Raw genomic sequence first — 15174 nt, forward strand, 5'->3', positions numbered from 1 at the left:
GCAGCTTCTAAGAGGGAAACACACCTCTTTCAGAAGAAGGCTGCAAATCACAAGCTGAGCAAATTTTTCTATTCAATTGAAGATTTTTGATTAATAAATTGATATTTCTGCTGCAGGATGATATTCACATGTGAATCCATTTGCAAGCTGGCCACAAGCCTTTCCTCCATCAAATGAAGGATAACTTAAACTAATTGCTGCACCATGAGAAAGAGACCTGGGCCAACAGCTTCAAATGACTGCTGGTCAGTAACTAATACTGCATTCATGTAGTCACAGGTTCTTGGGTGTACTGTGATGACCATCTGAGAGACAGTATAATTTGTGAAAGTCTGCCTTTGAGATTTAGTTCGTGGGCTGGGACTGCTTTGAGTAAAGTGACTACACAGTGAATAATACCAGATACTCAAGGATAGATATGGGCACAACTCACACATGCTGAAAATTCTGTCATCATTAGTCCATTCAGTATCTGTCAGCATTCAGCATACCCAGCTTTCGACTTTAATTACAGCCATAACTTGTCCTTAATGACTCTACTTGCAAAAAGGATTTCTTCAAAAAAAAGTTACCCATTGCCCATAATATTTCCCATTTGCTCCCTGAAACTGAAAATATAAGAACTGTAGGATTTTCTTCAATTTCTATGAATAGGCCAGGGAATTGAATTGCATTAGGAGATTGGAAGAATCAACTGTTTGAAGTGGTACATTATCTTGATTGTACAAGTTTTGATGGATTCGTCCTTTGAAGAAAAATATATGTGACTGGGGAAATGGTGCAGGAGGGGAAGAAAACTCCCAGTTCCATGACAAGCAGAGCAGTTCTGGAAAACAAGTAATTTGCACAGAATGAATTCAATTCGTCTAAGCAAGATTGGGACTCATATTCTTACTGAAGACACACCTTTCTACGTGAAGTAAATACAATGTCAAGTAACAGAGAAATGGCTTAGACCAATGCAGGATCTGGAGCTAAATGTCCAGGGCTACATTACAAAAGAGGACAGGAATTAGGAAAAAGAGGATTGATAGTGTGAGAGATTGCATGACAGCACTGATGTTGTCAGCATTGTTGGTCATTCAAAACATCAACCGAGCTTCATGTTTTTTGTTTGTCCTCAGGTGAATCAGCAAGCTAATTTTGGAGCTATAGGGCTTTGAGCAGAATTGCCATGAGGAAGGGGGATTCTCAAGCCAGAGTTCTGCTTTCTCTCCTTCCACTTTTGCCACTTCTCTGCAGCTTCTGCAATCAGAATCTATGGTGAGACCTTTTGAATGCAGAAATACTTTCAAGGCAGTACCACAGAATACCATTTGCTGCAGGTTCCTCTGACACACAGGTATCAATTCACCCCCTTTTCAATTAGGTTTTCTGAGTGTATTTAAAACATTTTCTCTAGCCCCCTCCAGTTTGAGTACCACCTTCAAGTTGTGCTTCAAAAGTATGACATGCAAATACAGTAACAAGACCAGTGCAGTAAACAGTGACACTGGAGGAATTGACTTCTGGAGAATGCTGGAGTTTGATTTTCTTGTTTCTTACTCAACTGTGTTTCTTGTGGAAATTTGACTGGTGAAAATGATCCAATGCCTGCAGATCCCATTGGTAGGCTCACTGTCATAGAGAGCAGGCTGCAGCAACAATAACGACAACTACATTGTGGATTAAAGCTTTTGTCCTCAAATGGAGATCCCTACTGGGGAAAGCTAGTTTTGCAGTTTTTAGAAGGTTGCATTGGTGCAGCTGACTCTAAACAAAGAAAATCAGAGCAGGAGTAGGCCATTTAATCTTTCGACAGCTGAAAATGTGTTGCTGGTCAAAGCACAGCAGGCCAGGCAGCATCTCAGGAATAGGGAATTCGACGTTTCGAGCATAAGCCCTTCATCAGGAAGCCCTTCATTCCTGATGAAGGGCTTATGCTCGAAACGTCGAATTCCCTATTCCTGAGATGCTGCCTGGCCTGCTGTGCTTTGACCAGCAAAACATTTTCAGCTGTGATCTCCAGCATCTGCAGACCTCATTTTTTACTCGAACATTTAATCTTTCGAGCCTGTTATCTTCTTTGATGGTGCCCTGTTGAGTAAATTAACAACTGAGATGTGGGAAATGTTGAACAACTTCTACAATCTTCCCATTAATACAAAAATGAGAGATCTTGGTGCTTGTCCAGGATGAGCTGCTGAAGGATTTTGGTCATGCTGATGGTCCAAGTGAAAAACTAACACTTGTAATGTAAAAGAGTTGGAGAGGCTGAGAGTTGACTGAATATTGCCAGCAGTATTGGCCACATCAGCACCTCATGCAGATTGTGGATGAGCTGGACCATTACCCAAGTCTGGGCTCTCCTCTTCTTGAAGTTGAAAAACTTTCCATTGAGTCTAAAGTCAATGATGGTCCATTGTAGAAGTTCATCACAAAAGTGTTCCATGTCCAGGTTGAAGTAGATAGTGATGACAGTTGGAACAATCACACAACCTTGTTCAAAGTTGAGAGAATGAGAAGAATGTCTATATCCTAATATAATAAAAATAACTGGTGGTGAGAGAAGACCAAAGAAGTCCAATGCTATGCAGAGTTGCACACAATACACTTTATCTTCCAGGCCAACAGGATCACATATTGATTTAAAAAGAAACAATTTCTGCATCCTCCACTTCTGCCAATCTGAAGCACAAAGTACTGCGGTTCAACACTGTTCAATAATGACTGAAGCCTTCTCCATCAAGAATCAATAACATCGCAAGTAACTTCACAGAGGCCAGTGTCCCATTACCAAGTCACCCTTTATTTACATGGAGAGTGTCCTTAACACTGGTCCAGCTCCTTCAGAGCCAGCTGAGATATTTGTATCATCGATAGTCACAGATGAAGTGCTGGAAGACTGGAGGTTGGCAAACGTAGTGCCACTGTTTAAGAAGGGCAGTAAAGACAAGCCAGGGAACTATAGACCGGTGAGCCTGACCTCAGTGGTGGGCAAGTTGTTGGAGGGAATCCGGAGGGTCAGGATGTACATGTATTTGGAAAAGCAAGGGCTTTAAGAGGCATTTGGATGGGTATATGAATTGAAAGGGTTTGGAGAGATATGGGCCGGGTACTGGCAGGTGGGACTATATTGGGTTAGGATATCTGGTCGGCATGGACAGGTTGGACCGAAGGGTCTGTTTCCATGCTGTACATCTCTATGACTCTATGACTGATTAGGGATAGTCAACATGGCTTTGTGCATGGGAAATCATGTCTCACAAACTTGATTGAGTTTTTTGAAGAAGTAACAAAGAGGATTGATGAGGGAAGAGTGGTAGATGTGATCGATATGGACTTCAGTAAGGCGTTTGACAAGGTTCCTCATGGGACACTAATTAGCAAGGTTAGATTTCATGGAATACAGGGAGAACTAGCCATTTGGATACAGAACTGGCTCAAAGGTAGAAGACAGAGGGTGGAGGTGGAGGGTTCTTTTTCAGACTGGACGCCTGTGACCAGTGGAGTGCCACAAGGATCGGTCCTCTACTTTTTGTCACTTACATAAATGATTTGGATGCGAGCATAAGAGGTACAGTTAGTAAGTTTGCAGATGACACCAAAATTGGAAGTGTAGTGGACAGCGAAGAAGGTTAGCTCAGATTAAAACAGGATCTTGATCAGATGAGCCAATGGGCTGAGAAGTGGCAGATGGAGTTTAATTCAGATAAATGTGAGGTGGTGCAGTTTGGGAAAGCAAATTTTAGCTGGACTTATACACTTAATGGTAAGGTCCTAGGGAGTGTTGCTGAACAAAGAGACCTTGGAGTGCAGGTTCATAGCTCCTTGAAAGTGGAGTCGCAGGTAGATAAAGATAGTAAAGAAGGCGTTTGGTATGCTTTCCTTTATTGGTCAGAGTATTGAGTACAGGAATTGGGAGGTCATGTTGCGGCTGTGCAGGACATTGGTTAGGCCACTGTTGGAATATTGCATGCAATTCTGGTCTCCTTCCTATTGGAAAGATGTTGTGAAACTTGAATTGGTTCAGAAAAAATTTACAAGGATGTTGCCAGGGTTGGAGGATTTGAGCCACAGGGAGAGGCTGAACAGGCTGGGGCTGTTTTCCCTGGAGCGTCGGAGGCTGAGGGGTAACCTTATAGAGGTTTACAAAATTATGAGGGACATGGATAGGATAAATAGACAAAGTCTTTTCCCTGGGGTCGGGGAGCCCAGAACTAGAGGGCATAGGTTTTGGGTGAGAGCAGAAAGATATAAAAAGGGCAACTTTTTCACTCAGAGGGTGGTGCGTATATGGAATGAGCTGCCAGAGGATATGGTGGAGGCTGGTACAATTGCAACATTTAAGAGGCATTTGGATGGGTTTATGAATAGGAAGGGTTTGGAGGGATATGGGCCGGGTGCTGACAGGTGAGACTAGATTGGGTTGGGATATCTGGTCGGCATGGACAGGTTGGACCGAAGGGTCTGCTTCCATGCTGTACACCTCTATGACTCTCACGGTGAACAGGATGTCTGATATTCCTGTTCTTATCTGTCAGCCAGGGCTCCCTGATTGGACTAGATTGACAGTCACAATCAAGAAACTCATTTCCTATGAGGTCTACCTGGCTGACCTTATTGCAATCACTGCAGTATCAGACATACGTTCTGGATAATACTCCTGCAGACACCCCACAGTCCAACGATGCGCAGATTATTTGGATTGGCCATGTTAAGTTACCATTGTGCCCAGGGATGTGCAGGCTAGGTGGATTACCCAAGGGAAATGCCGGGTTACAGGGATAAGGCCAGGGAATGGGATGCTCTTCAGAGGGGCGGTGTTGGCCTGTTTCCACACTGTAGGGATTCTATGATTCTACCCATGAAGCCAATAACCGTGACATCTCAAACCTTTTTACAAAAGTACAGGAAGAACAGGAGGTACTATGTCCCAACTTCAGCAATTCTATTATTGTTCTACTTTTCTATAACCCTTCTTCAAATTGTATTAAAAGCAATTTTGGGGAATTTTAGAGACATTTTCACTCTGTCCACTGAGGGGAATATTCTCCTCAATTGCCTTCTCCTCAAGATTTGCTTCCAGAGACCCAGTGTGGTTTCTAGCCATTCAAGAAAAGAACATTGAAATGATCTCTATCACAAAGCAAATCCAAGAAAAAACATCTGGAACAACATGAAGAGCTTTACATTGCCTTTTTTTTTCTGTGAAAAGCCTTTGACCCCATCCACTGCACAGCATTTTGAAAGGCTTTGACTGTCCCAAAAAAAAACGATTTTCCTGTGACTGCTGCATGACCGTATGACCACATGACCTCAAAACATCCAGATGGACATCAATTAAATCTGTATGATTTCATCAATTCTGTTTACAAGAAATAAGAACGATACTGGGCTTGTGTCAAAGTTTGTTTTGGCACATCAAATAGTAGGGGAACTCTATTTGGAGAGGATCAGAAGCTAAACAAGATAGATGGAAAATGAAATATGGAGACAAATTAGGGAGAAGGCACAGAGTCATACATGGGTGAATATAATTACCCAAAGGCAAACTGAGCAAGTGTAATGTACATGGCAAGGAGGAGCTATTGCAATATGTCCAAGAATGTTAATTTAGGTACACATTCATTTAGACAAACAGGCAACATTGAATTTAGTTCTAGAAACGAAGGAAAGGGTAGAGGAACATTCAAGAAACAGCAATCTTGCATATATTTTATACAACATTTAATTATTTACAAACTGTAATCAATAGGTGGGCATTGACATATTAGTCGATTACGTTTCATCTGAGGTTAGTAGATTAAACTTCATCTGAGGTTTATCTAATCAGTGTCAAGAAATGTGATATCTTTTGGAAGGAAGATGTTCAATTGATACTGAAATTAATAGATGAGCAGAAAGACTTCGAGGAAACAGCAACGCTGCATTTAGATTTTAAAAATCAGCATGCACAGTGCAAAACAAAAAAGGTCATTCATTATGTATATAAACCATCAGTTAGATAATCCCTTTTTTGGAGAATTATATATAGAATAAAAAGACAATGGTGGAGGCAGAGTAGTTTTGGCTCCAGGGAGGAAATGTTTCATTCACAAAGACCAAAACAGGTGGATCACTTTCCATGGCAAAAGAAACTGTCATTCAAGTGTTCAAAATTCTCATTAGGTAAATAGAAAGTTAACTCATAGGTCAATAATCAGTAATGAGAGGAAATAATTCAAAGAATATCTCCAAAAGAACAAAGAGCCATTAGGAGAATGTTCTTTCACATTAGGTTTTAGCTACACTTCTGTAAACAGACTTCAATTCGTTTTTTTAAAGGTTGGTAAATATTGGAAACAAGGAAACATTTCAAAGACAGTGTGTAAAGGACAGGCAAAAAACAAGTGATTATAGGATTGGTCTTTCTATGAAGTGAGCAAATATACACTAGGCTGAAGGGTCTCTTTCTATGCTATCAGGAAAAATTTTTAGCATTTGGACCCAGGTGCAAAGTATCCCTAAACAACTCATGCCATTTTCTTTCTAATCTTCCCTTATGATTCAATGGCAACTTTCCAAAGAGAAAATTACAGTTGAAACTCTGTACTAAATCCAAGCTTCACGGGACTAGAAATTGCTATTTGTAATATTAGCATTCAAATAGTTACAGCAGATAATTCTTTTATCTTTGAATGGAGGTTCTAGTCTATTCACTTTTAAGAACACACTGTTCATACTGCAATATAGCAAAGAAAAATTGGCCAAGAAATCATAAAACATTCACTAGATTTTAATATTTCTGCCAGAAGGAAAATATCAGATTATACTTCGACCAAAGTACTGGAACAATGGAATTGGAGAGAATTTTAAAACAGGATCAAATAAAAGTAAATAGCACCATTGTTTGGTTACTTTAAGTCAAGACAATTATATAGTTCAATTCAAGACATTCAGCCACAAAGTCTCTTTAGCTCCATGTCCTTGGAACAATAAATTGTAATCTTGCATGTACTGAATGCTTCAAAGAAATTCATGGTTTAGGTGGTTTCCAGTGTGATAACGGGAAAGCCTATTAGGATGAAGGTCAGGATGAAGACATGAAATTCCATTTAGTGCATGTTATGAAATATAAACTGATCCTTCACATTCAGATAAACCTGAGTTTTAGTAAAAAAAACTTTAACATCAGTTGGTTGTCTCTGTACAATGAAACACTCACCTCACAAACTGCAACTTGAAGCATTGCATCCAAACCTCCCTCTGGTGTGTCCTCATTTCCAGATATTCTTTGTCTCTCTACAGCTTTTCTGAATTCAGATATATTATTTGTCAGAGATAATACATGCTTAAACCCATGTGCTGGTAGACAAGATGTTTCATAAATACTGCAATTAAAAGAAATAAAAACATAAATTGATATTTGATAATAAATAAAAATGTTATTACACACATTGACAGTCAGCACTATTACCTGCAAGGATTAATAAGTTTTTCTGGATGAATGTTAATAAATGGAGACACCGGCTTATCCACAAATGATCCAAACCCAAATCGGAAATCACTGGAATATTTAGCCATCTTTTGTGATAAAAAATGTCCCATTGAGTGTAATCTTTCCAGATTAGCCACCATTGATGCCGATGTGTCAACCAAATGGTAGAGGTCCACTGGGTACTTGTCTAGTTGCTGAACTCTCACTACAAAGTTCATCTCACTGCCTGTTTTTAAAAAAAAGAATAAAAAGTTATCTACAAGCAGAGGATATTTGTGACAGAAAATGGAGAAAGTTGCAAATACTAGAAAGCTGAAAACATGTTTAGTATCTGAGGAATTAAAAACAAGATACACTTTAAATCTATTTTCTTCCGTTCGGGGAAGTTATTTATAAGAACTGGTGATACAGGGATAAACAATAGGATTTTGCAGTCAGTCATATTTCTGCAGCTTTTAAACTGATATTTCAATTATGTGCACATTTGTATAGAAACTATCTTTAGCACAGAGAAAGATTTAGCTCTTCTAGTGATTTTACATGATGTTCCTCAGAGATAGTTGAGGTCTGGAGTATAGTTGTAATGTTTAGTAGTTGACCTAACCTATCCACAAAGGTCACTTGTCCCAATAATTTTGATGGAGAAGTGATCCAAACAGTAACTGTAGCTTCGAGTAAAAAATGAGGTCTGCAGATGCTGGAGATCACAGCTGCAAATGTGTTGCTGGTCAAAGCACAGCAGGCCAGGCAGCATCTCAGGAATAGAGAATTCGACGTTTCGAGCATAAGCCCTTCCATCAGTAACTGTAGCTTGTTGTCAACGTTTGAGATCAACTGAATTACAAATGTTACTTTCCTTTACAAAAAACATGGCTATATACATACGCCAGTGAATAATCTTGTACAATGAATATATCTTTCTCCTCTTTTTTCTGGTAGCCCTCCGAGATTGATACAATGAAACCATAAGCTGTATCATGGTTTCCTGACTGAAGCTCAAGGAAGGCTTTTATAACATTTACAGGTACAGAAGCAACCATGATACCCATGTGTTGACACTGTGATCTTTTGCTATAAATTCTGTCTCTTGTGATCCTGCTCCACAGCTACCTGATGAAGGAGCAGCGCTCCGAAAGCTAGTACTTCCAATATAAATGGACTACATCCTGGTGTTGTGTAATTTTTAAACTTTGTCCACCCCAGTCCAACGCCTGCATCTCCACATCATATTCTGTAATTGTTAAACAAAGACTCCTGATCAGCTGCTTTGACTGTACTATAAGACGGTGTGAAATGATTGTTACACCCCCTCTTGAGTTCTATAGTGCTGCTGAAAGGGACTTTAGCTGGCTCCAAGAATTTCTGAGAAGTTCAGCACTAGGCTTATCAATAATAAATATTGCACTCTAGTTTGAACATTTTAGTTGTTGTCTTGAACAGGACCAGCATAGACCCTGCACACTGATAGGGAGACACAAACAGGGTGCATTTCAGGCTCATAATGAACCCAGCCTACCATATTGCTTCTGTACAGTTGTGACACCAATGAAATTTCCCAGCCCATTTTTCTCAAAGCATTTCAATTAGCTTAGGTAAAGTTCAATACAAAATTTCAAGGAAGTAATAGCACATTTCAGTGCTCAGAATTCCTAAGAAAACTATGAACTGCACCACCGGATGTGATGCTAAAGCTGACTGAACTACTTGTATTAAGGCCTGTGCTACTGGCCACTTCTTCTGAATTACATGTGGTGTTGCAGCCGAAGATGGGCACGTGCAGAAGTGTCTACTGCATCTATAAAACTCGCAGTTTTATCCCCAGGACTCCAAGTTGAAGCAACACTAATTCTACCAATAATATCACACATACCTCTTGAAAACAAAAACACAGATGAGCGAGGTGAATTCTGTATTAAGATTGTTTAAAAAGCAACAAGTTACAGGTAAAGTGCTTTTGACTTACTTCTGCTCAGACAGTTTTGTAAAACCATAGTAGGTCAGTTCCTGGAAATAAATCAGGTAGAGCAGTACTGGAGCAAGGCAATATGTGGCAGTTATTGCAGTGCCACTTGATGTGAAATGTGACCAGGAGACAGAATGGAGGAGATAGGAAATGGAAGATCAACAACAAGGGAAGAGATGCAAGGCTCTCCACTGAAGGCCTCTCCAGCATGGGCATCCTGGGATGAACACTTCCAAATTTAAATCAAACATGAACAATGTCTCAGACATCTCAGCAATTAGCGAGTTTTACAAAATACCATGCAAGGACTGTAACAAACACTACATTGGACAAACAGCCAGAAAACTAGCCACCAGGATACATGAACACCAACTAGCCACAAGAAGACATGACCCTCTCTCACTAGTATCCTCACATATGGATGAGGAAGGACACCACTTCAATTGGGACAATACATGCATCTTAGGACAAGCCAAGCAAAGACACGCATGAGAATTCCTAGAAGCACAGCATTCCAACTGGAACTCTATCGACAAACACATCGAATTAGACCCCATCTACCACCCCCTGAAAAAAGGAACAGAAAGTGACTTCACCACAGGAAATGACATCATCAACCCAAAGAAACCCAAACATATAACTAAAAAACAGGAATTTTCAGCATTGCTTCGCATGAGATCCACTGAAGATGTTACCTAATAAGGTAACGAAATATCTGGAAATGAACCTTTCAGCTCAGTGAGTAAACTTACATCCACAACATCCCAGCCATGCCAAGGAGGTAATCATAGATCTATTCCATCCCATTCAGCCCAATCTGTAGCTTCATTGTATGATAGGAACAGTGAACCCATTGGTCATGAAGGTCACCAATGCCCTCAGGTATTTCTTCCCCCCCGCCCCCACCTCCCCAACAGTTTTGAATCTTTCCAGGCAGCAGCAGGAACACTGCAAGTATGTATCAAAGTTCATCACACAGTGGAGTTCATCAAAGCATCTGGGACATAGCAGACATAACATGAGCTGACTGAAAAAGCTCCACTTTCTTCACCCTCAGGAGACAAAATCGGGATGAAAGACCATATGATTCTGCAAGGTGTGCCAGATAGGGTCGCCAGGATTAAGCTTAGGTGCTGGGTCCGCCAGAACCTCATCAATGTTAGGGCACAACTATTCACACCTACAACACAAATGCCACCTCAGGAGGAGGAAGAACAGGAGGCAAGGAAGAGACAAGATGGCCCCCATTCAGCTATATGCATGAGGTACACAGAATAACAGCTTCACTTGAAACAAACTCCCTCATCCCAATATGGACACATCATTTCATGCTGAGATAGCCATTTTGGACTCCCGGGCGCCAAGAAGTCAAAATGCCACTCAACAACAGAAGTCAAAAACAGAAATATTCACAAATCAGCATCACCCAACACATTCATATACAATTAATAAATGAACTAAAATTCACGAATTGCACACAAATTCATTTGTTTCAATGCTACTTATTTCTGTTTATGCATAATATTAATGCATACCTGACCTATTTTGTCATGTGTCACACATAGATTTTGCTGGCCAAAAGTCTGTACTTAGATAACAACAACAAAAAAAACCACAACTGAACTATCATTAAGAAAGTGAATCAATCATTTCCTGATAGTTTCCTGCAACTTTGAGCAGAGTAACAAGTATTGTCATTCAAAAGAACCTCCCGTCAGAACAGAAGTTAGCTTCTAATGGATTTTTAAGTGCACCTTTTCTGATTACCCCTATAAGACAGTAGTTTATCAAAGACCTTAAACAATTAGTCTGTGCACATAGCTATATATCACAATAATACAAAAGATTTCAGATTACCAATGCAATAACTTTAACAGAAGCACAAAATAATGGAGCCATAATATCTACAGTCCCTTAAATGAGATCCATTTGAACCCATGCTGATTTAATTTACATGCATGTAACATAATTGTACTGAACTCCACACTTTAGCAGTTGAATAATTTCCATAATTCCATGTGATTTTCTGTTATCTTCTTTCCAAGTTGCAGGTCTGGATGTTTGTCTGAAATTGGATGCATTGAATCAGGGAGTTTTCCAGCTGAGAGAAAAAAAATGCCCAAATTGCAGGATCCTGATGCAGAGGACAGCTACTGGACTTGCACCTGTAGCCCTGTAAACATTTCAGAAATGACGAGGGTGCCTGCTGAGCTGGACCTTCTAATCGACATGCCTCGATCCTCAGTTCTGACGAAGGGTCATTGGACTGGAAATGTTAACAGAAGATATCATACCTATTGAGTTTCTTCATCACTTTCTATTTTAGTTTCAGATCTCCAGCACATTCAGTCCTTTATTTTGTTCTATCCCCTGGGTTTTGCCAATATTGACTTCATTCAACATTGCACGTTCGATCCCTCAGGTATTCTCACCCATGCCAATCTATTGACTCCCAACACCTTATTGCTCTGATAACAAAAATATTGAAACTCATGGCACTTCACTCGCCCTTAAAACTCCTATACCACCTCAGTGTCAACTCTTGCCAATCCATGCTCTTTCATTCATGTTGCTTACTTACCCTGTATTGCACCAAGGGCAGATCTCAGGACACAAAGCAAAGATGAAATAAAATTCTAAGTGTCTATTACAATCTTCAGTCCATTAAAAATAATTAATTACTAAAAGCCCATTCAACACATGAACTGGGAGATCCACTCACTATTGAAGTCCAGGTCTGAGGCAGACAGGTCAGGCAACTCTGACCTATACAGGAAATCCAGATACAACCTTCATAAGACCACCAGACACACCAAGAGGCAATACCAAACTAAGCTTGAGATCCAGACCAACCACATGAAAACCTATTGTTTGTGGTCAGGCTGACACAATATAATGGGCTACAAAGTGAAGTCAAACAGAATTGCCGACTACAGTACATTCCTACCCTATGAGCTCAATACATTCTATGTTGAAAATGCGTTGCTGGTTAAAGCACAGCAGGTCAGGCAGCATCCAAGGAATAGGAAATTCGACGTTTCGGGCATAAGCCCTTCATCAGGAATGAGGAGAGGGTGGCAGGCAGGTTAAGATAAAAGGTAGGGAGGAGGGACTTGGGAGAGGGGCGGTGGAGATGTGATAGGTGGAAGGAGGTCAAGGTGAGGGTGATAGGCCGGAGTGGGGTGGGGGCGGAGAGGTTAGGAAGAAGATTGCAGGTTAGGAGGGCGGTGCTGAGTTGAGGGAACCGACTGAGCCTGCGGTTGCAGGGGAAGGTGCCGGGAGTGGAGGTTGGGTTGATGGGGGGTGTGGACCTGACGAGGGAGTCACGAAGGGAGTGGTCTTTGCGGAACGCTGATAGGGGAGGGGAGGGAAATATATCCCTGGTGGTGGGGTCCGTTTGGAGGTGGCAGAAATGACGGCGGATGATACGCTGTATACGGAGGTTGGTGGGGTGGTAGGTGAGAACCAGTGGGGTTCTGTCTTGATGGCAGTTGGAGGGGCGGGGCTCAAGGGCGGAGGAGCAGGAAGTGGAGGAGATGCGGTGGAGGGCATCGTCGACCACGTTTGGGGGGAATCTGCGGTCCTTGAAGAAGGAGGCCATCTGGGCTTTGCGGTGTTGGAACTGGTCCTCCTGGGAGCAGATGCGGTGGAGACGAAGGAATTGGGAATATGGGATGGAGTTTTTACAGGGGGCAGGGTGGGAGGAGGTGTAGTCCAGATAGCTGTGGGAGTCAGTCGGTTTATAGTAGATGTCTGTGTTGAGTCGGTCGCCTGAGATAGAAATGGAAAGGTCTAGGAAGGGGAAGGAGGAGTCTGAGACAGTCCAGGTGAATTTGAGGTCGGGATGGAAGGTGTTAGTAAAGTTGATGAACTGTTCAACCTCCTCGTGGGAGCACGAGGCAGCGCCGATACAGTCATCGATGTAGCGGAGGAAAAGGTGGGGGGTGGTGCCAGTGTAGTTGCGGAAGATGGACTGTTCCACATATCCTACGAAGAGACAGGCATAGCTGGGGCCCACGCGGGTGCCCATGGCAACTCCTTTAGTTTGGAGGAAGTGGGAGGATTGAAAAGAGAAGTTATTCAGGGTGAGGACCAGTTCAGTCAGTCGAAGGAGCGTGTCAGTGGAAGGGTACTGGTTGGTGCGGCGGGAAAGGAAGAAGCGGAGGGCTTTGAGTCCTTTGTGATGGGGGATGGAGGTGTACAGGGACTGGATGTCCATCGTGAAAATAAGGCGTTGGGGACCGGGGAAGCGAAAATCCTGGAGGAGGTGGAGGGCGTGGGTGGTGTCCCAAACGTAGGTGGGGAGTTCTTGGACTAAAGGGGACAGAACTGTGTCAAGGTACGCGGAGATGAGTTCGGTGGGGCAGGAGCAGGCTGAGACAATTGGTCGGCCGGGGCATTCAGGTTTGTGGATTTTGGGCAGGAGGTAGAAACGGGCGGTGCGGGGTTGTGGGACTATGAGGTTGGAGGCGGTGGATGGGAGATCCCCTGAGGTGATGAGGTTATGGATGGTCTGGGAGATGATGGTTTGGTGGTGGGAGGTAGGGTCATGGTCGAGGAGGCGATAAGAGGAGGTGTCCGCGAGTTGGCGTTTGGCCTCAGCGGTATAAAGGTCGGTGCGCCAAACTACTACCGCACCTCCCTTGTCTGCCGGTTTGATGGTGAGGTTGGGATTGGAGCGGAGGGAGTGGAGGGCTGCACGTTCTGAGGGTGAGAGGTTGGAGTGGGTAAGAGGGGTGGACAGGTTGAGTCGGTTAATGTCGCGGCGGCAATACATTCTATGCCCACTTTGAACAGAGGTCCTTGAAACAATGTCACTTATCCCACAGCCTTGGATGCACATGTACCCGCTGTTACGGCCGAGCCTTCAGATTGGCCTTCTTGAGATTGAACCCAAAGAATGTGACTGGCCCAGGTGCAGTCACTGGCTGTGCACTCAGATCCTGTGTGGATCAGCTGGCAGAAGTACTCGCTGACACCTTTAACCTCTCCTTATTATGATTTGAAGTCTCCAACTTCAAAAAGACCACCATCATCCCAGTGCCAAAGAAAAACAATGCAGCGTGCCTCAATGACTACTGTCCAGTGGCTTGATCGACTTAATTACAAAGTGCTTCGAGAGGTTACTCATGGCTCACATCAACTCCCGTCTCCCATATTGCCTTGATCCTTTGCACCGAGCAGTACAACAAGTCCACAGCAGATGCCCTACAGTCATTACTGGCACATCTGGATAATAAGGATACCTACATCAGGCTCTTACTTATTGACGATAGGTCCACCTTCAACATTAGAATTCCAACAAATACATCTCTAAACTTCAAGAGCTAAATCTCGGCTCCCCACCTCTGTAACTGGATTCTTAACTTCCTGACCCATAGATTGCAATCAGTAAGAATAGGTGATAACACCCCCTCCATAGTCCTAAAAACTGGTGCCCCACAAGACTGTGTACACAATTTACTCCTTGTACTCTCATAACTGTGTGGGAAAATTCCACCCCAACTCCATTAGATTTGCTGACGACATCACCATTGTAGGTCGGATCTCAAACAACGATGATTCAGAATGTAGGAAAGAGATTGAATGCATATCGACAAGGTGTAAAGACAACAATCTTCCCATGAATGTCAACTAAATGAAGATCTGATCATTGACTTCAGGAAGGGCACATCCCTGACTGCATCAATGGTACTGAGGGGGAGATGATCAGGAGCTACAAGTTTCTGGGAGAAATCACCAAACGTCTGTC

General features: G+C 42.4%; 1 protein-coding gene across 1 annotated transcript in view; it reads right to left on the reverse strand.

The window, feature by feature from the left end:
* Positions 1-15174, reverse strand: part of itgb8 (integrin, beta 8) — a 100195-nt gene that overhangs the window by 80071 nt on the left and 4950 nt on the right. The window contains exons 4-5 of the mRNA XM_060825306.1: positions 7439-7685; positions 7187-7352 (exon numbers count right to left, since the gene is read on the reverse strand). Of these exons, the coding sequence (XP_060681289.1) occupies positions 7187-7352; positions 7439-7685 (413 nt within the window). The remainder of the gene's footprint in view (positions 1-7186; positions 7353-7438; positions 7686-15174) is intronic.

The sequence above is a fragment of the Hemiscyllium ocellatum genome, chromosome 5 (genome assembly GCF_020745735.1).
Source record: "Hemiscyllium ocellatum isolate sHemOce1 chromosome 5, sHemOce1.pat.X.cur, whole genome shotgun sequence".
Taxonomy (NCBI): domain Eukaryota; kingdom Metazoa; phylum Chordata; class Chondrichthyes; order Orectolobiformes; family Hemiscylliidae; genus Hemiscyllium; species Hemiscyllium ocellatum.